At 36.6% G+C, this 19,307-nt stretch overlaps 1 protein-coding gene across 3 annotated transcripts in view; it reads right to left on the minus strand.

Moving 5' to 3' along the window:
• Positions 1-10,911: 10,911 nt before the first annotated feature.
• The window catches only part of LOC101739051 (uncharacterized), a 61,580-nt gene continuing 53,184 nt past the window's right edge, over positions 10,912-19,307 (minus strand). For all 3 annotated transcript variants that reach the window (XM_038019404.2, XM_004932638.4, XM_004932637.5), the window contains 3 exons: positions 14,005-14,160; positions 12,802-12,972; positions 10,912-12,181 (listed from right to left, as the gene is read on the minus strand). In XM_038019404.2, coding sequence (XP_037875332.1) covers positions 12,020-12,181; positions 12,802-12,972; positions 14,005-14,160 — 489 coding nt within the window. In that variant the 3' untranslated portion in view covers positions 10,912-12,019. The remainder of the gene's footprint in view (positions 12,182-12,801; positions 12,973-14,004; positions 14,161-19,307) is intronic.

Here is a 19,307-nt window from a genome sequence, read left to right on the forward strand (position 1 = left end):
TACATCTGGAGCCAACTTTTAACTATAATTTAGCACATAATCTCAAACTTTTATACCGTTTTATTAACGTGGCATAAAGTTTTCGCTTCAGAAATTTGTAAGTGTACGTAAAAGATTATACAACACCAAAAGTTGACCGATTTGTGGAAGTTTGAAGAAGATTTTTATTAAACTAAGTAAGATTTAAAGCTTTTGGTACTTTCTAGTAGTGTACTATAAGCGCGTAAGGATGGGTACAACCATCATGCCTGTTTCTTCCGCAAATCAATCATGTATTTCGATTTTGATGGGTGGCATCGTCATTTTACAAGACAATAGAGAGTTCGATTCCATATCTAGAGGTGGATGCGACATTCAAGTTGCGACAGTGACAATTTAATATCGACTTCTATCCAATACCCAAAAATATCTAACACACAAAAAATATATAATTAATTTATATATTAACTAACTAACTAAATTAAAACTACAAAAAAAAAAAAACTGCCAAAACAATCCTACTTGAGATAAGGCATATGACAAAAAACCTCAAAGTGCGATTTACACCATCTTCGCGCCACTGGTGTGCTAAATTACTAGCCCCAGCTACCAGTCCGCCTTGAGTTGAACTGAATTCGACTAGACACGTCACCACACGATGTCAACGACTGATAAATTAGATCTGATTAAAACAAGTCAGACTTTTTGGCGCTGTGGTCGACGAAGGATAACCGCGAAATTTGCATTTTGTCAAGATAGATTGGTACCCATGGATCCTCTTTAAAAGCACTTTAGATTTCGTACTTAAGTGGTTTTTTCGTCATAGACATGAGAGTCGTCACTCACCTGTAGATATAAGGTTGAATTTTCAATTAAATTATATAACGGTTGTTCAGCCCTTTAAAAATAATGCAAGTTGTATCTCGTTGGTGCTCACAACAAGTCGAACGATACGCAAATTATAAATTTTAAAATTTAAAAGTTGTAAACTTTAAGTATTTAAATTTAAACGATCTTAAACATTAATAGTGAAAGTGGTTCGTAAAAAAAAAAGTCTCCCAATGCTAGTAATATCAGGGTTACAGTTAAGCCACTATTTACCGGTTTTAAGTTTTAAAGGACAGTATCTAAATTAAATCAAATGATAATGATTCATGCATTGAATAAATGCCTATATGTGACTCACAATATATTCACCTGTTCATCTATAAAGATGTGTGACAATTGGATTTTATATGTGAAGTCTCGGCGGTGGCGGCAAGCGTAACGGGCCGAGTGATTCAGTCAATGCAAATATGGCACCCATTGACTGGCTTGTTTGATGAATGACTAGTGTTTGTAAAACGTATGGTAATCGCGAATTTTATACTTTACAGTAACTGTTTATTTATGCACTTGTATTGTATTGTTTTATTCTTTGATCAGTGCAATAGAAAAACACACACACATACACACACACACACACACGCACGCACACATAGAAAGCGGTATTTTTATAATTTTTCATAATAATTTTTATTATATCGTTTATTTGTTTTTGTGTAATACTTGGCAGCGCTAACATGTTTGCATTGCTCACTGTATTGGCGCCACTTTTATCACAGCGGTATGAATCACTTTCATTTAGCGATATCCGTGGAGCCGGCCTTGATGATTCGGATGTATGAGATCTATCGGAACTCAGTTACAATGACAGGAACTAGTGGATACCAGGCCGATGACTGTATTGCATAATATGGATTTAATATGATAATTTCGAATGGAAGTGACGTCGTTGATGACAATGGATACATTACAATGTATATCGCACTGGTTTTAAAACAGTTAATCTTTGGTAGCTCGGCTTGAAATCAAACCTCTAGATACTAAAATTAATTTATCCTTTAAAAATGTTATTTGTATTTAAAAGTACTTTTTTCTTTTTCCATATTGTTCAAAAGCCGTTAAGGTACAATAGAACATCGATTTGTTAGACAGTTTTTGCCTAGAAATTCAATCCGAATTCCGGGATATGAAATCACCTAAAATAACCATGACCGATTGATTAATACAGCAATAAATTGTATAATAATTGGTATGGTGACTTAACTCGGGTCTGATGAGCTAATATGTCTACGGTAATCTTGATGAAAGTAAAAAATAACTGAATCATTTTATAATGTCATTATCATTTTTTTATTGTTTATACCTAAACCTTGATTGTTATCCGGTTAAATTTTATGTTATCTTATATCTTTAAACGAGCAATTCTTGTATATTAATATATATATAATCTGAATCTCGGAAACGGCTCCAACGATTTTCATAAAATTATTAAATATATATCATATATCATAAAATTTAGTATACAGGGGATTTCGGGTGTGATAAATCGATCTAGTTACGATCTATTTTCAGAAAATGTTGTTTTATTCGTGTTTTCAATAATCAACTCTTCCCGATATCTATTGGCGAATAATAATACTATTTTTCTTAATTGAGGGCAACTAACCGCCTTAAAGACACAACAAGATGGCGTTATCAAAAAAAAACCGGTCATAATCTAGTTTGTGCTTAAAACAAAAAAATAGTAAAATAAAGACACAATCCACATTTAATATTTCATTAACAGTGGTAGTATGACAAATACTTTTCTGAAAATGACAACAAATACAGACAAAAAACATAGAAAACAGTTAATTACGTAATTTTTCTTTCAATCAACTTTGCTGTTTTTCATACTTGAACGTCTTAACGCAAACCTAAGTACAAGGATTATTCTTTTTAACTTGTGGCCAGTGGTCTAACGAGTGCCAAGCGTCAGTTAAAGAAGGTCTAGAGAAATGCTTTGATTCATTTTGTGGGTGGTGTAACTAATCAAAACTACTGGATTCCGAAAGAAATCATGGTTGAAGAACATAAAATAATAAATCATAGAAACCGATCGATCTCTGATAAAAATTTATTATTAATAGGAAAAATATAAGTAGTTCATATTAATTAATATTTTCTTATTAATATCGTCATGTCGCCAGATATTTTTATAATCGTATTCTATTTTCAAAGTTCAAACAGCTGCCATTCGAAGAAAGAAAATAAGCGCAATTGAGATTTTAATATAATTCTTCAAGAGAAGAGACAGTATGTATGCGGTAGTATCTATGGGCCTTGGTAAGCGTAATGGGCACTAACCTGCCCACTAATCAATAAAAACATTTTAAATTACTGACTAACATAACTTGTGAGTCATAAATCACAATTACTACAATTGCAGGTACCGCGTGAGGAATGAACTGAATCGGAATTCCTCGATATCCGGCCTCATTGCCGAAAATAGATACAAACACTCATATGAAATGAATTATTTTAAGATGAGATATGACATTAAGGTTCATGTCGAAAGAATACAGACTGAAACACACGGTTAAAGCTGATTCTCTGTTCCTAGTTGAGACTTGTAAATGGATCATCATGACTACATCAATGTACAAGGATGGCGCCCATCAGAGAAGAGTGGCAGCGTGTTGTGAAGCTTGCCACCAACACTTGAAGTGACGACCACGACCACTTCATCAAAAGTGAACCGAGAAATTTGATCTAATTTGAATAATGTATATAATTATTAATTCACTTAAAGTTGGATTTTATGAACTGTAATAATTCTCATTTTATTGATTACATGAGTGAACTAGCTTATGCCCCACATGGCATAAAGTGTCCGTTGTCATTGTAACACGAATAGGGGCACCCATCTTTAGACATGAGGTCAAAATCTCTATTATAAACCTACTATTTTAATTATCTTTCTTAAGTGGTTACTGAAGATTTATAGTATTCACCACGTGAATGCCAGCACTCACCTTGAGACATAAACCCTAAGTCTTAATTGTGTTTTTGGCTACTAAAAAGGCCACTGTCACATCTAGGTAGATATTTAGTTGTCGACTTAGGAAGTTGAGAAAAAAAAGGAAGGATGACAGATGATTGCCAAAACAGAAGGGATGAAAAAATTTGAAATGTAAAAAGGTTTTATAAATATTGATTTAAATATAAATAATATACTATATATAGGCATGTTTCATTGAAGAAACTTTATATGAAAGGTCTATATTATCTATGACCGGTAATGCCTGTTGAAGATCGCAATACACTAGCATAATACTTCGAAAATGCTGCCGGTCATCTTGCGAAAAAGGGCTCGGCGAGTAAATTAACCCACAGACACAGCCCACTGAGTGTCTCGCCGGATCTTCCCAGTGGGTCGCGTTTCCGATCCGGTGGTAGATTCTGCCAAGCATGGCTCTTGCTAGGGTTCGTGTTAGCAACAACGTCAGATTTGAGCCCCGTGAGCTCACCTACTCGTCCAGTGACGCTGATATGGTTTCTGAAGACCATCAGCTTAGGTAGGAAAAAAAAAAAAGAGAATGCTGCTACCCATTCTCCTGTGAGTTCCTTGATCGCCTTTTACGAGAGTCACGGGAATAAATTTGATGGCGATATTCTAGACAAGTATCAGACGATCAGTTGTCGATTAAAACCAGTCATTTGTAGACCAAATCGCATATAATTAAAAATGTCAATATCGATAACGGCTTAACACAATTAGTCAGATACAAAAATTAAAGTAATTGTATCTTTACCAGAGGACATAAAACTTTATCTCCATGTTTGATAGCCTTCAGTTGAGGCAGATTTCATTCGAACAAGGTTCGATCTCCATATGCGAATAGTTTTGCGTAACATTGTGGTTTGGGTTTTCCGATTCTATTACGATTTGCAGTAGAATATCCAGTATACAATTGATAATAACGACTAGAGTCACGGTAATTATGTTCAATCTACGTTTGTTACTTTGCGACGCTATAAATCTTTGGTTGTTAATCGTATAGTTTTATATTTTCAATTTAATCGAGTTAGTGGAAATATTTAATGACAATGAAACGTCGTAAATCGATATTGTTAGGATTTTGATTGTTTATGAAACAAGTCCAATAATAAATTACAATAAAAAAAAGGAAACCGTACAATTAATTTTTTGTTGTGGGTTTTGTACCGTATATTCCTTGTGTCCGAGTGCTTTGAGGTATAACTTGAGGTGTTACTACAATTACTTTGATGAATGAATGGTTTGAAAGAATGAATGGTATTTTTACCATCACATAGTTAGGCAGCGGCTTGGCTCTGCCCCAGGCATTGCTGAACTCCATGGGCGACGGTAACCACTCACCATCAGGTGGGCCATATGACCGTCTACCTACAAGGGCAATAAAAAAAAACATTGCCTACTAACGGAACAAATTTTATCCATACTACCTAGAACCTCTGCGTTTATCTACAGCGAAATTCATAAATCTTAATTGCCACATGCCTATAATACCAATTTATAACGAACACCCCTCGACGCTATTTCTTGAACTTTATGTCTTTTTATCCTAATTCAAGCTACATATGATGGACTGACCGACTTGATGCTACAATAGTAGTGTCCCTGACTGCTGAGCCGAAGGTCGTGGGTTTGATTCCCACATCGGGCTACCATTCGTGTGATTGAACAGGTTTGTTTGCGCTTTGTCTGGATGCTGATTAACTATAGAGGGAGAGAGTATTCTTTTTTTTATTGCTTAGAAAGGTGGACGAGCGCACAGCCCATCTGTTGTTAAGTGTTTACTGGAGCCCATAGACATCCACAACGTAAACGCGCCACTCACCTTGAGATATAAGTTCTAAGGTCTCAAGTATAGTTACAACGGCTGCCCCACCCTTCAGACCGAAACGCATTACTGCTTCACGGCAGAAATAAGCGGGGTGGTGGTACCTACTCGTGCGGACTCACAAGAAGTCCTACCACCAGTAAAAAACCAAAAAACAAATAAACAGTGCCATACATTAAATACAAAAAAGTACAAAGTACAATATATCTATGTACATATGTATATGTTTAAACGTATATAGTAGTATATAGTAACCTATATAGTATATTTGTCAGTTTTTGGGACCCATAATAGAGGAAATCTTAATTTGGGGCTGGATGATTGTGCGTGATTTGTTTCCGGCTATTTATTTAATACTTTTGCAGTAACTTTTGCATGCGTAATATTAAGATGTTAAAGCAACATAATTTCATCAAAATCATTAACGCAAAAAAGATACTAACCAAAGATTCAGAGTCTCTGAAGAAAGGCATCCACCGCACTTCCTGTCACAGTTTTGAGAGCAGCGTTCCTGCGTGCGAGATAAAACGACTTATGTAAATAGGGAAAACCCTGTCGCTTACTGCATTTCAAATACAATACATTACGAGGTCACTTGTTTCTCTTGTACGGAACTTGTATGACCTTTGAGGACGAAAAGATACCTAATTGCTTGCAATCACTTCGTCTGCTACACTGTCTGGGCGTTTAATTGAATTATCAAATATAGCATGATGCGGATCTTGTTAGAAATCGTCCTCTGAAAGGGAATGCATACTTTATGACGTCCATTTTAATGGCATACACGAGCTCAAGGTCCACTCAATGTTAATGGATTGTAAGAATGACTAATTAATATCACAACTGCATCAGTACGACGGCTATCAAGTCTTCAAATCGATTTTTTTTTTCTGAGATGGGTGGACTAGATCTCAGCCCCCCTGGTGCTAAGTGGTTATTGGAGCTCATAGACATCTGCAACGTAAATGCGCCACCCACCTTGAGATATAAATTCTAAGGTCTCAGTATAGTTACAATGGCTGCCCCACCCTTCAAACCGAAACGCATTACTTATTCACAGAAATAGGCGGGGTGGTGTTATCTACATGCTCACAAGAGGTCCTACCACCATTAAAAAAGTGGAGAGAAATTGAGGTTATTGCTAATAGAGATGATTCGGTAACGGGCAATTAGAGCAGCAAGTCATATAACTATAGAATGCGGTTGCATACCCATTTCGATTGACCATTTAAGTAACCTATCATTTTGTCTTTACTCAAATTAGGAAATAATAACATGAGAACTTATTAAAAAAAATTAGAACATCTATTATTTTATTTGTAGATACACGAGAATACGGCTAATCTAATGGCGAATAGTTACCGTTACCCATTGGCGACAGCAATCCCAGGGATACAGCCAAAGCGCTACTTACCACTGAATCTTCTATCCAAACCTACTTTGGGGAAGTACACAGTCGTTTTTAGAACTTCATTAAACCTAAATCAGTTTCTCAAGGATGTTATCGAGGTGAATAATTAAGCCACGAATCTACAGAAACCAAAAACAAAATTAAAATATTTATTTTAAGTAAATAAGAGAAACATCTTTACTTCATTTGTATGACGTAAGTATGCCGATATTTGCGAAAGGGCTCGCAGTGTACACGGATACTGTCAAACAAGGATCGTACGTCGTCTTTGACTTTTCTTTTGTGCGTTTGTTTGTCTACTCGGTCACGGCAGACGTGTGGTTAATCGTAGGTCAAGTGTGACTTAATCACAAGACTCGCATTTATGCGCAAAAATATCGGAGGTACCTATTACGTGACGACCTGATTATGGCTCTTGGCCCACCAACTGTTTAATAGATATGGACCATTTTTTTGTGAAGCAAGGATTACTGATAGCCCGGACTTTTCAGTTTCTGCAGAACAGGTAGACGAACACGAGCTCAGCCAGGAGGGGTGGAATTTGCTAACAGCTGTCCGAGTACCTCCGGAGGAGATCTATCAACTCAAGGACAGCTGCTTCGCGAATGAATCTGGGTAATGAAGTGCATGAGGATACCTAACCATCTTGAGACATCAGATCAAATTGTTAAATGCATTGAACAGCGGCTATCCTCCGAGTAAAATAATATAATTTATTACTAGTGGTACTAACTAGTACGCCCTTAGGACATGCACATCAGTATTTTACTTGGACTGATCGACTTTATTGAACAGGTTAATTGAATGCGATGCTTGTAAAAAATACCATCAGTAACATGAAAATTTTGTTTTAAAATTGCTGTGTAATTAGTGTCAGTCGTTCTAGAAGTAGAAGATATGTCGAATTAATGCGGCTAATTCCAAATATAAAGAACTTTACTGAAATGTTGGAGCCCAATAAGTTCGTGATCTTGAAAAACAATATAACGATATCAGCTCCCACAAATCAGGGTCAAGCCTTTGGGTTCAGCCGCCAACAGTTTCTCCTCTCGAACTGTGTGTTCGTAACAGGAAACTTACAAGTTAATTCATGTAAGTTGGATGATCAAAAAAAAAGATTGTCACGTGCAAACGGTTCGCGCATTAACATAACCAGGATTTTTTTTGTTCGTTCCAAATTCGTGACCCATCGTGTGCGAGCCGCGTGGTAAATAATAAATCTTTCTAATAAATAAAACAAGGGAACGTGAGCGAGATAAAGATTGCATGCTCGCTCGGTGCGCCCCAAACACCATTGTGACCCGCTACGGATCGTTAAACGAATGTGAAAATATTTCGTGCCCTTTTTAGGGTTCGATGGAGAGAGAGGGTGCGTGAGAGAAAAGTGCCTCGTAAAATTACTTTCGACGTGTTTCATTGGTCCGAGTCTTTCAATAGTAATGTTTTTCTTTATGTTTGACACATATCAATTATGTTGGAACGTTTTAACGGTAAATGTACCTATTTATGAAGCTTTTGCACTCTTTAATATTTGGGGATATATTTTTTTTTTGGTCAGGAGGAAATCGCCGGTCTTCCGCCCTCCCCTGGGGATGGAGGGCGGGGCATGTCGGAGTCGAACTGACTAAAACCTCCTGTCGCTCAACAACCCGCGTCCGAACCTCGCATGAGACAGAACCCATGAAAAGGCAAAGGGGGGATGTGAAGCGCTTAGTGCGGAGTACATCTCTCCCATCACCCTCCCCCTCGGGACGCCGGACCAGCGGTCGTCGGCGCCACGACCACCAGCCCTCTCGGTCGGCAGGCTATCCGGAGCCCGCCTAGATGGCGCCGGTTAGAATGGGTTATCCTACGGAATACCCCGCTGGGTCAGAACCAGCGTGGGTCGAGGATAGCCGGCTTTTCATCACCCGGATTAATATTTGGGGTAGAAGAATCAACTGCGTTTAACTGGTGTTCTAATTGAAAGTACGGCTGATTGAAATCGGTAAGATGGTGCTGCCTATTTATTTGTAAATAGGTTTTACCACCAGTAATTGATCATCATTAAATTGTTCTGGCAAAATTGGATTAGTAATTAATGTTTTTATTTGGTAATTGTTTTCTATAAATTGACAGTTCATTCAAGTTGTCGCAAAATGAATTCGTTTCATCTTTTTTTATAATTATTTCAATGTTATAAAAATAAAAGGGAAACGCACATTCAAATACTAATGTTGCAGTGCGAATGTAATGATTCATTATTAAAGATTATAGTTTGAAGCGTTCTTGGTATGATGGTTATTGTATGTTCTACGTAATCGTATATAGTAATTCCACAGTACTGTTAATTAAGCCGTCTATTCATTGGCATTTTTTAAATAATAATTGTGGAATGTAAAAAGTCCAATTAAGATAATTGAATCACGCCTTTTTTTTATTTTAACTGGTAAGGCTTATTGTACGGCCGCACAGGTAGGTACCACCATCCTGGATATTTCTGCTACGAATCAATCATGCGTTCTAGTTTTAAGTATTAGGCAACCATTATAAAACACAATTGGCATTCACCTTTTGTAAAATTTTCATTGATTAAAAACCATTTTGGGAAGTAGGCTATCTGAAAACTTTAATGATTAATTAAATATTGACTGCTTTACTTAATTACTTTGTTAATTACTTACTAATTATTTCAAACTATATTTGGCCTTTGTTATCCTCAAATCAAGTCATTTCGCTTGCGTTTACTATGTTCGAACAGATACTTCAATCTATATTTTTATATACACTAAAAATAGCTTAAGTGAATTTTTCTTTTAAATTACTTTCTTAAAGTTGTATTAATTTTATATGTACGAGTATAAGAAAATAAAAATCACAGCCCACTACGACTGCCAAAGTATATGGCAATATTGACGTAGCGATCCCTGGGCTACCGTTTAACACTACGTGGACTATGAGATGGCCTAGAAATCTACATCTATTAATCACAGTACGATCCATGTGTTGGTAAGCGTTACGGCTTATTAAAAAAAAAGGTTTTGGTCGTGATCCACAGAAATGTTAGCTTTGGTTACTCCTGGGAGATCTCCATCATTCAAACGTAGTTAACAGCATACATCCTTCAAAGAACTGTCGCAATGCAGGGGGCCAAATTAGTACACTTTGATTCTCCCGCTTAATCCACAAACCAAATTTTACACCTAGTGGACTCCCGACGACAAATTATGACCTCGTCATCACTAACACATTAAGTAAATAGAGCGGGGACGTTTGAGAGGTCGTGATCAGTAGCTAAAGCTTACACCCCAAGAACTAAACAAGACCAAGCGAATCCATCGACTTCAAGCTTTAAGGCTACGCAATAAAATCTACTTTTGCTTGTGCGAGTTATGAATAAAATTTGTTGTAATCTTTTTTGTTAGTATTTTCAGAGTTCCCGTCGTAGAGTCACTAATTTGTCAGGGCGACTAAGTCACCAACGCAAATATGAGGTCGTGAATGTCTTGTGTAAAGTCGTGAAATTGTTTCCATACGTTTCATGGGAACAAAGTTTAGTGTTGCCTTTTGTATTTGTTTTGAAAGCAAAAGAAGCTAAGATATAAAGTGGTAATTTTTTAAGTGCATGTGCAATGTTCATAATTTATTTTTACTTAATTGTACACATTCACATTCAGTACATGTTTCCCTTTTCTATTTTCATTTTTGTAATTTTCTATGCTTTGCTTAAATTAAGAAACTTCTTAACGTTTGCGAGTAGTTGTCGGTAACGTATCAAAGTGTTCTGTGGAAAAAATATGACGTTACAATCGAAAATGCGAGGGATTCAATGGAGAAAAAAAAACACATATAAATGCAATAATAATTTAATTTCACAAACACAGAAATCCCAGTGTTTGCACCAGTTATAAATAAGTACCATTTGAACTGTACAAATAATGATTAAGTCATAAATACACTGGCACTGTACTTTACAATTATACAATTAACAGCTCTATTAAAGCTAGACGACACATTTGATTGGATTTCCGTAACAGTATAAATAGTTAACAAAGTGTCAAGTAATACTGTGAAATTAGGAATTAAAATATACAATTAAAAGGTAAGTTCACGGAGTAATGTAGCCTCGACTTTATTGTGGTCGTAGCAATAAATGTTAGTTTCGATAGAATTAATTATCGAATTTCACAATCATGATTCTTCACAAGAGACAGGCACGGGCCAACAAAACAATTTGACCAACATTGTCGTCGATCAACGTCCACGGAATGATTGGGCCTTACCACCACCCTGCCTTCGGAGTGCTCATGAAACGTATTTTCCACTTAAATCTTCAAACTTTACAATCAAGGCTGCTTGAACGTATGCCGTACAGTAAGTCTCTATGATAATATAAACTATCTCATATATATCGTTTATATTATCATAACTCTATGATAATATAAACTCTATGATAATATAAACTATCGATTAGCACATTTAAAATACGTTTCACAACACTAAAGACGGGGAAATTAAAATCTAAATTAAATAATATATAAATAAAAAAATAAAAAAACCGAAACTAAAGTGGAATTTAAGCGCCAAATAAATAAGTTAGACCTTGACTAGGATAATCGGAAAATTTAGAAAGTTAATTCGCTGCACGTAATAAATAATACACATACTTTTTATTTTTAAATTCGTCACTATTTACACAAAAAACAAAGGAACTGTTTCGATCTAGACCAAAATGGCAAAGTAATGGCAATGACATTTTTACTACATTCATAAGCTAAAATATCTAAAGGTGCGAATAATTTAACTACAATGAGATTAATAACCCAACATTATACGCCAACTGAAGAGTATAGTTGTTAAGGTTATTAAGCACCAAAGAATAAGTACGATAGCCGTGGAAAGCCAGGAGGAAGCACTCTTCATTGGCAGCCTCTTGGCCAGTCATGAGCTTTCAAACGATTTAACCATACAGCTTCTTGAAGACTTGTCTCAAGTATTCCAAATAGTTGAGAGTGTCTCTGTAGATGAGAAGTCCGTCGGTCACCATATTATCCGATGGTATGACCGGAACCTCAGACTCAGGTAGTGGAATGAGTTCAAGATTTCGCGCCCTCATAATGTCCTGCAACAAAATTATATTGTATTCGTTAGTTAAATTAGTACGTATTGAAATTCAAAATAACTTTTTCATTTATATAATAAAAATATTTCTTTCAAGTAACTTAAAATGCTATGAAAAATCTAAAAGAAACGTCTGAATATACGCAATTCATCTGAACAACGTAGACAAAATTATAACTCACTAGTGGTTCCCTAGTAGTCGAAATTAGACTATAATTACTAATTTAAACTATAAGTTTGACCATTATGATGGTTTTATTGTCAAATACTATTAAACTTCTATAATCACAGATGTCGCCAATAGTACACTATAGACAAATAATATTAAAGACTACTAAATACTAATCTATTCTCAATTTGACCACAGAAAATTAAACAATAAACAAAACAGTATAAATGCGCGTGCGTGTGTGTCAAATACATGGTAGTGTGTGTAATATTTGTTTTATTGATTTAATGTATTCCTAATGCCTAATTGTAAAAAAATATTAGCATTGTGTACTCCTTCTCTATATTCTCTCTAAGTGTGGGTAATTTCATATTCCTCCGTCCTCGGGATTTTCGTAAAAAGGGGTACAACATTTTTGCTTCACGTATTAATATATAGATAACCATACTCACAGAAAAGTAGCAGAGAACAGCTCGAACATCGTGCATAGTTTGATTGGTGTTCTCCTTCAAAGCTTCGTCAGCTATGATGTTGTCGTTGAGACCGTTAGAGAACGCGTGCAAACCAGCCACTATCAGTTTTAGAGCTTTGTACATCGATGGAAGAACAGTATCGATGTTACCCTGAAGACAGAACAAAGCAAGAATTAACAAATTAGCGAGAAAAAAAAAATACGTGCTCTATCGCAAATGATATCGTAACCTAAGATAAGTTTTTTTTTTTTGCAATTAAAGACAATGACGAAAAATCAATCAATTTACAAATGCAAAAATATATATTTACAAATACGTAAAAGATAATACGTTTAAAGTTCGTCGATTATCTTTCTGAAGGAGTTTGATTGCGCCCGACGGTTACGTTAATATGGTTGCGAAATATTACGGTTCTCACGTAAACGATGGCCGGCGGACAACAATGAGTGCCACCGACGATGTCGTTTCTTTGAAATCGATCGAAAAACACATACGGATGCACGTTTTTGACATCAGCGAATACGTACATCGCTCTCCGATCATTGTTTTCGTTTAGGTAACAACAATATGACCCCGTTCATGACCGTAAAACTTTATCGGCTACTTATTTGATTCTTGGGCTGTGCAATACGAGAACCCAACTGTCTTCCAACTGTGTACTAAACAGTTTTGCTGTGCTCAACTCTATTCTTCTTTCTCACACAGATCAGGCTTCTTTTTATTTATTGCTTACATGGGTGGACGAGCTCACAGTCCACCTAGCGTTAAGTGGTTACTGGAGCCCATAGACATCTACAACGCAAATGCGCCACCCACCATGAGATATAAGTTCTATGGTCTCAGTTTATTTACAACGGCTACCCCACCCTTCAAACCGAAACGCATTACTGCTTCACGGCAGAAATAGGCAGGGCGGTGGTACCTACCCGTGCGGACTCACAAGAGGTCCTACCACCAGTAAGAAGAAAGGCTCTAAGAATGCATCCTTTAGTGGATAACGTATTTTTGATCCTGGAATCAGTTCATTGGTTTCGGTGGCCACGGTTCAACCTCATGGACATCAGCAGGGACAGGACACGACTTAGACGTTGCTTTCCTCCATCATCGTATGGTATGCACAGGCATCTCTACAACAGTGACTCTACACGAGCGAGACCGAGAATAAAAAAAAATACAACTTACCATTAAACTCTCAAGTTGTTCCTCCGATGCCTCCTTATAAAGTGTTTTATCTTTAGGCAGCACCTCTGCAGAGAACGAAAACTTCCTAAGCCACTCGTTTCCTACCCATTGGGTTATCAATTCGTCGAAGCTCTGGAAACTGTGCAGTTGCAACGCCTGTAACAAAAGAAATATAACAATTATAACTGATAACTACGTTCAATTCAACATAATGTGAGTGACGAAAATATTAATGCAACATATTCAGTAGAAAGTCGTTCAAACATAATTATATGGTAAAATATATATATGTATAATACAAGAATCACGGTTATATATATAACTATACGTGAGACCTTAGAACTTATATCTCAAGGTGGGTGGCGTATTTACGTTGTGGATGTCTATGGGCTCTAGTAACCACTTAACACCAGGTGGGCTGTGAGCTCGTCCACCCATTTAAGCAATAAAAAAATATATATCGTATAAGAGTATCCTAATGAATCAATGTTTTTTTTAGTCCCGTTCAATTCTATGAGAGATGAAAATAGAATATTATGTTAATATAACAATTCATTGAGTTTCGTAGAAAAGGGCGACACACCGGAAGCTACTTCTCGCAAGACTTTCCCGACTCGGACGAGCTATATTCGATTTGATAACAAGATCGATGTGCTAATTAGGTACTGTCTCTAAGAAGCAATGTGTTTTGTTATAGGGAGTGGAATAGGAAATTATATTTTCTGCATATTTCTGCCATTAAAAGCACGTGTTCTTTTTTATTGTTGTTGATACTTATCTCTGGTAACCACTTCGCACTAGACGCCAGACGGTCGCGACCCATATACCGCTCTTGAATAGTTTTAGTTCATATATGTAGGTCAAAAATTGGTTATTATGTTTTATTAAGATAATTATTGAATTAAAAACATTTTTGAACCAATGAATGGTAAATAATTGTCATAGCGTTTTAATCTCTTATAAATAGTAGAGCATATCAAATTAAACTCCCACACGCACTCACTACCAGTCGCAAATTGTTCTTAGAAATCAGAAGCGTGTATACTAGGATTGAAGAACGGACCAAATTAGTTTAGTCTTTAATTGGATGATGCTGCTTAAGAGTGAAGGTTCGCGGTAGAGTGGACATTAGATGCGAGATAATCATCTATTCAATAAACGAGGGTATCTTAAGCCAGCTAATTATTGACCCAAAGACCCCGTGGTTCTCTTATTGTACTGTCCGATACTTATAAAAAATAAGTACATCGGTGTATTAAGGTTTCATGTTCTTAATAGCGTCACACGAACCGACGCATAGATTATTTATAAGAAGGTCGCCTGTAAGTTGAGACTGAAATCGATATTAAAATTATTCGGTGACGAATCAATAAATGACATTCGTCGGGAGTGCACTGCGATACGCGTTCGAAGTATGAACGAAAGCGGAAACATTCGATAAAAAAAAATAAAAAAAAAAACGAATGCGAATCAAACGGTCAGCGGCAGATGTAACGAACGCCATCCCCATCTTTGAAAACATTCCACACCAACAATACCGATTAATTAAAATCGATTTCGGAAAGGCGACAATCCCCCGCAAACGCCGCATTGTGCAATAATGCTATCGCGAACGGACATCTCGATATTCGGAAACCAATTGAAATTTTCAAAAGCGTCGCACAAAAATTAATTTGTACGATCGAAATTGAGATACCGGTTAATGTAAAACGCGTTGATAATAGACGTAATGAAGTGAATTTACGATTATTATGTTCGAAATAATCTGATATGAGGTAACTGGATGGACAAACGTATTAGCCGAGCGTTTGTTAAATACCGACCTTAAGGGAATTAATACAAGCTCGTTGAAAAATATTGGCACATTCACGTAATACGAGCCTTTAGAGTAAATTTGAATACTAAGAGCTTTCATTTTAGTCATTGTACGGAGATTAAATTAAAACTTACGAAATATAAAAACGATATTTGAAAAGATTTCTTAGTGGTTATAAGCACTCGCATAACTGTGACTCTGGCATCGTTGGCGCCTATGAGCGACGGTGATCCCTCACTTACGAGTGAGCTATGATCATCTGCTTTCCAAGATAAAAACAAAAAAGTTAAAAAAAACGAGGACAGTTAATGCAAACAGAATATTGCAAACAGACAAAAACAATAAAGCATATATAAGTATATACATATGTATGTATGTAGTTGACATGGCAAGGAGATGGAATGTGCTATGTAGTCAGTGGCGGTCTAAATACACAGGTGCGCGTCCGGTCCATCACGCCATGTCCGAAATCTACCTACAGCGAGCAATGAGATCGTAATATTTTGCTTATGAATTGTTAGCGCATTCTCGGATTTACTTTTGAATATTCGAAATGTAATTTTTATTTTATTAATTCAGAATTTGATTTTTAGTTGCTTAAGCATGGCATAAATGCGTAAATAAAACATCGCTAACATCTCATAAAATGCTACTAGGAATCATATTGAAATTAATAAATGAATACCTCTACCAGATATTCATTTTAAAGACGGTATTTTTACATTTTTTTGTTTTTGAAATGTAAAACGAACATATTTTAAAACATGTCGCTGACGGCTCGAGAATACTCGAGTTTGTTAATAGGTAGCCCTATTAACAAACTCGAGTATTGATAGCCGACCTAATATGTTCTATATATATAGAGCGGGAATCGATTATATAATAGAAATATATATTCAAAATGACCGTGGGTGGGCAGTCAAGTAAGGTATCCGATGACTTAGCATCCGAATGTCTAGCTCGAAACATCGGAAGCTTATCAAATAAACATTCACCCACACATACGCGTCACATTGATATATTTACGACACACGTACACATCCAACACTGCAGACAGCATGTCGCCGTGTGAACAACACTATCGCGCTATGTACGTACACGTATATATAGCTATGTAATTCATGCTTATATAACGACACTATTACAATGATTATCGTCGCATAAGCAGTAATCAAAACGTGTTCAACTGCGACACGGGGTGAGGCGCGCCGCGTCAAATCAAGTCGCGCGATTGGATTACACACTTTGAATCGCGCTACCTTCGTTTATAGTAATTACCTTCAAAATTACTCGGGGGACGTTTTAAGGAAGCGAACTGGATTCCGCTGTCGAAAATCTGATGCGATAACGTGACACCGGTGTAGTCAAAAGCTTGAGTGTTATGACACATTCACACGGTGGCCAGTCACACAGTACCGGTAGAGTTCGTTGAATTTGTTATTGCCTTCTTAGTACGACGCGGCCAGTTATTATTTATACGGAATGGGCTTGACGACAGATGTGACTGTCTGATTTATTTATGATAAATTATTACAATTTTTAAATTAAAGCACAATTTAAACGCGAAGCAAACTGCATGCCTAATATGCTAACTACGAAATTTCGGATGGTAACCGATGGAGATCAAACAAAGAAGACGTAAACGTCCTTGTAACGTGGGCAACAATGGTGGTTCATCGTCACCGGCCTATGTCTAAATCGCAATAAATATGAGACATTAGTAACGAATGACCGATATTATGGGCAGAGACAGAAAAAAATCGTCGGGCAGGTGTGTCGCGCAATACTAATGCGCAATCAGTATTCGACGCGTATGCGCACCGTCCTGTACCTCGTTCCGGCTACTGTGAGTCGATAATGTCGTTTTACGAGGAGGCAGCGAACAGGACGTCGCCGTCGTTACGACCGTCGAGCCTATTACAATGCTACCATACCTACTGCGCGAACATCGCCGCCGATAACTCGATACATTCATCATAAAATCGTTCATTGTTCCGATACCATCGACGGCCGCGTACCCGTTCAATCGATCTAATATCAATACAATCGCCGAAATGTAAACGCTTCGAGCTTTGTCTCGCTATCGTATCACAGTTCGTGGTGAAGAAACGTCCATAAGCGATTCGAGGCGCGACATCGACACGTTATTATTTCTTGTTGATCGGTCCACCTTACTTCCGATTCGGAAATTATTATATTCCTCGGATCAGAATCGTAGAACCTTCATATGAATCGTTGTATTAAAATGCTGAACGCTTATTTCTAATAAATTCGTGAATGTTTTACGAATTCATGAATGTAGGTTGAAATGTCTGCGATCTTTGTGTGGCCCTGAAATAAGACTTCATATACTTTTCTAACTAAAGACATAAAATCTTGAAAATGCGTATTAAAGCTAGACCATTTTTATTTAGTTAAATTTCTGGCTTGAACATTTTATGATGTATTTAAAAAAAGGCATTTGAGACTTTGACATTTAACATAATAACAAGTTATTAAAACTGAGGTTGTTAATATTAAATATATTTAGTTCTTTCGCCGTTCTAATTAAAATTATTATTAAATGAAATATCAAATTACGCAAGGTTCTTAAAATCTCTGTGAACGAGAGTCGCATTAGTCTTACAATATTAGGAGTAATACGACTTTTTAAACTAATTTTCGTAAAATAAATCAGCCCACTGAGTTTCTCCCCGGATCTTCTCAGTGGGTCGCGTTTCCGATCCGGTGGAAGATTCTACGAAGCACGAAGCTGAAATAGCCTCTCAAGGCTATCAGTATAGGTAGGAAAAAAAATTAGTAAAATAAAGTTTGTCGCCGATAGTCGTTTTAACGTGACAGTAGTATAATGCGAAATTATAATTGAAAAGGGAGGAAACGGCCGCAGCCGGACCGGACGTGCGAGCAAGACAGCGACGCTCGCAATCTCGGAACTGCATCGCTCGCAACGGTGAGAAAACCTCACCAAAATACGTGTACACGTTGAATTTTAAACAGGCCATTTTTTTTACATTTGCAACATTTTATTACTCAAGCTATATGAGACCGTCAGTGCAAAAGTGGCCTAGCCCAACATTTTTCATATTCGCGCTTATACATTGCAATTTATTTAAACCATAAAAAAAATTGATGCAAAACCGGTCTATCCATAGTCTCACCCATAGAGAAAAGATGGCTTTGCAAACATTATTTTTGCGCGTATTGTTTTTGCCTATAGTGTAAAAATCAATTCCAACCTCATTATCTCCATACCAAATATGATAAGCTTAGGACACTTTTGCGCTGACTGCCTCATATAGGACACCGATTTAAATCGTCTCATGAAACATAAAACTACGTTGCGATGGATGGATACAACAAGTCAGTGTACCGATCTAATGGAGATTTCTTTAATCCTCAACATCGGCGATTATTTCAATTTAATGGTGTCATTGACTATCTCACAACCAGTATTTCATTGTACAATTTGTTTATCTATAACCGCTTA

This window comes from Bombyx mori, chromosome 23 (assembly GCF_030269925.1).
Source record: "Bombyx mori chromosome 23, ASM3026992v2".
Taxonomy (NCBI): Eukaryota; Metazoa; Arthropoda; class Insecta; order Lepidoptera; family Bombycidae; genus Bombyx; species Bombyx mori.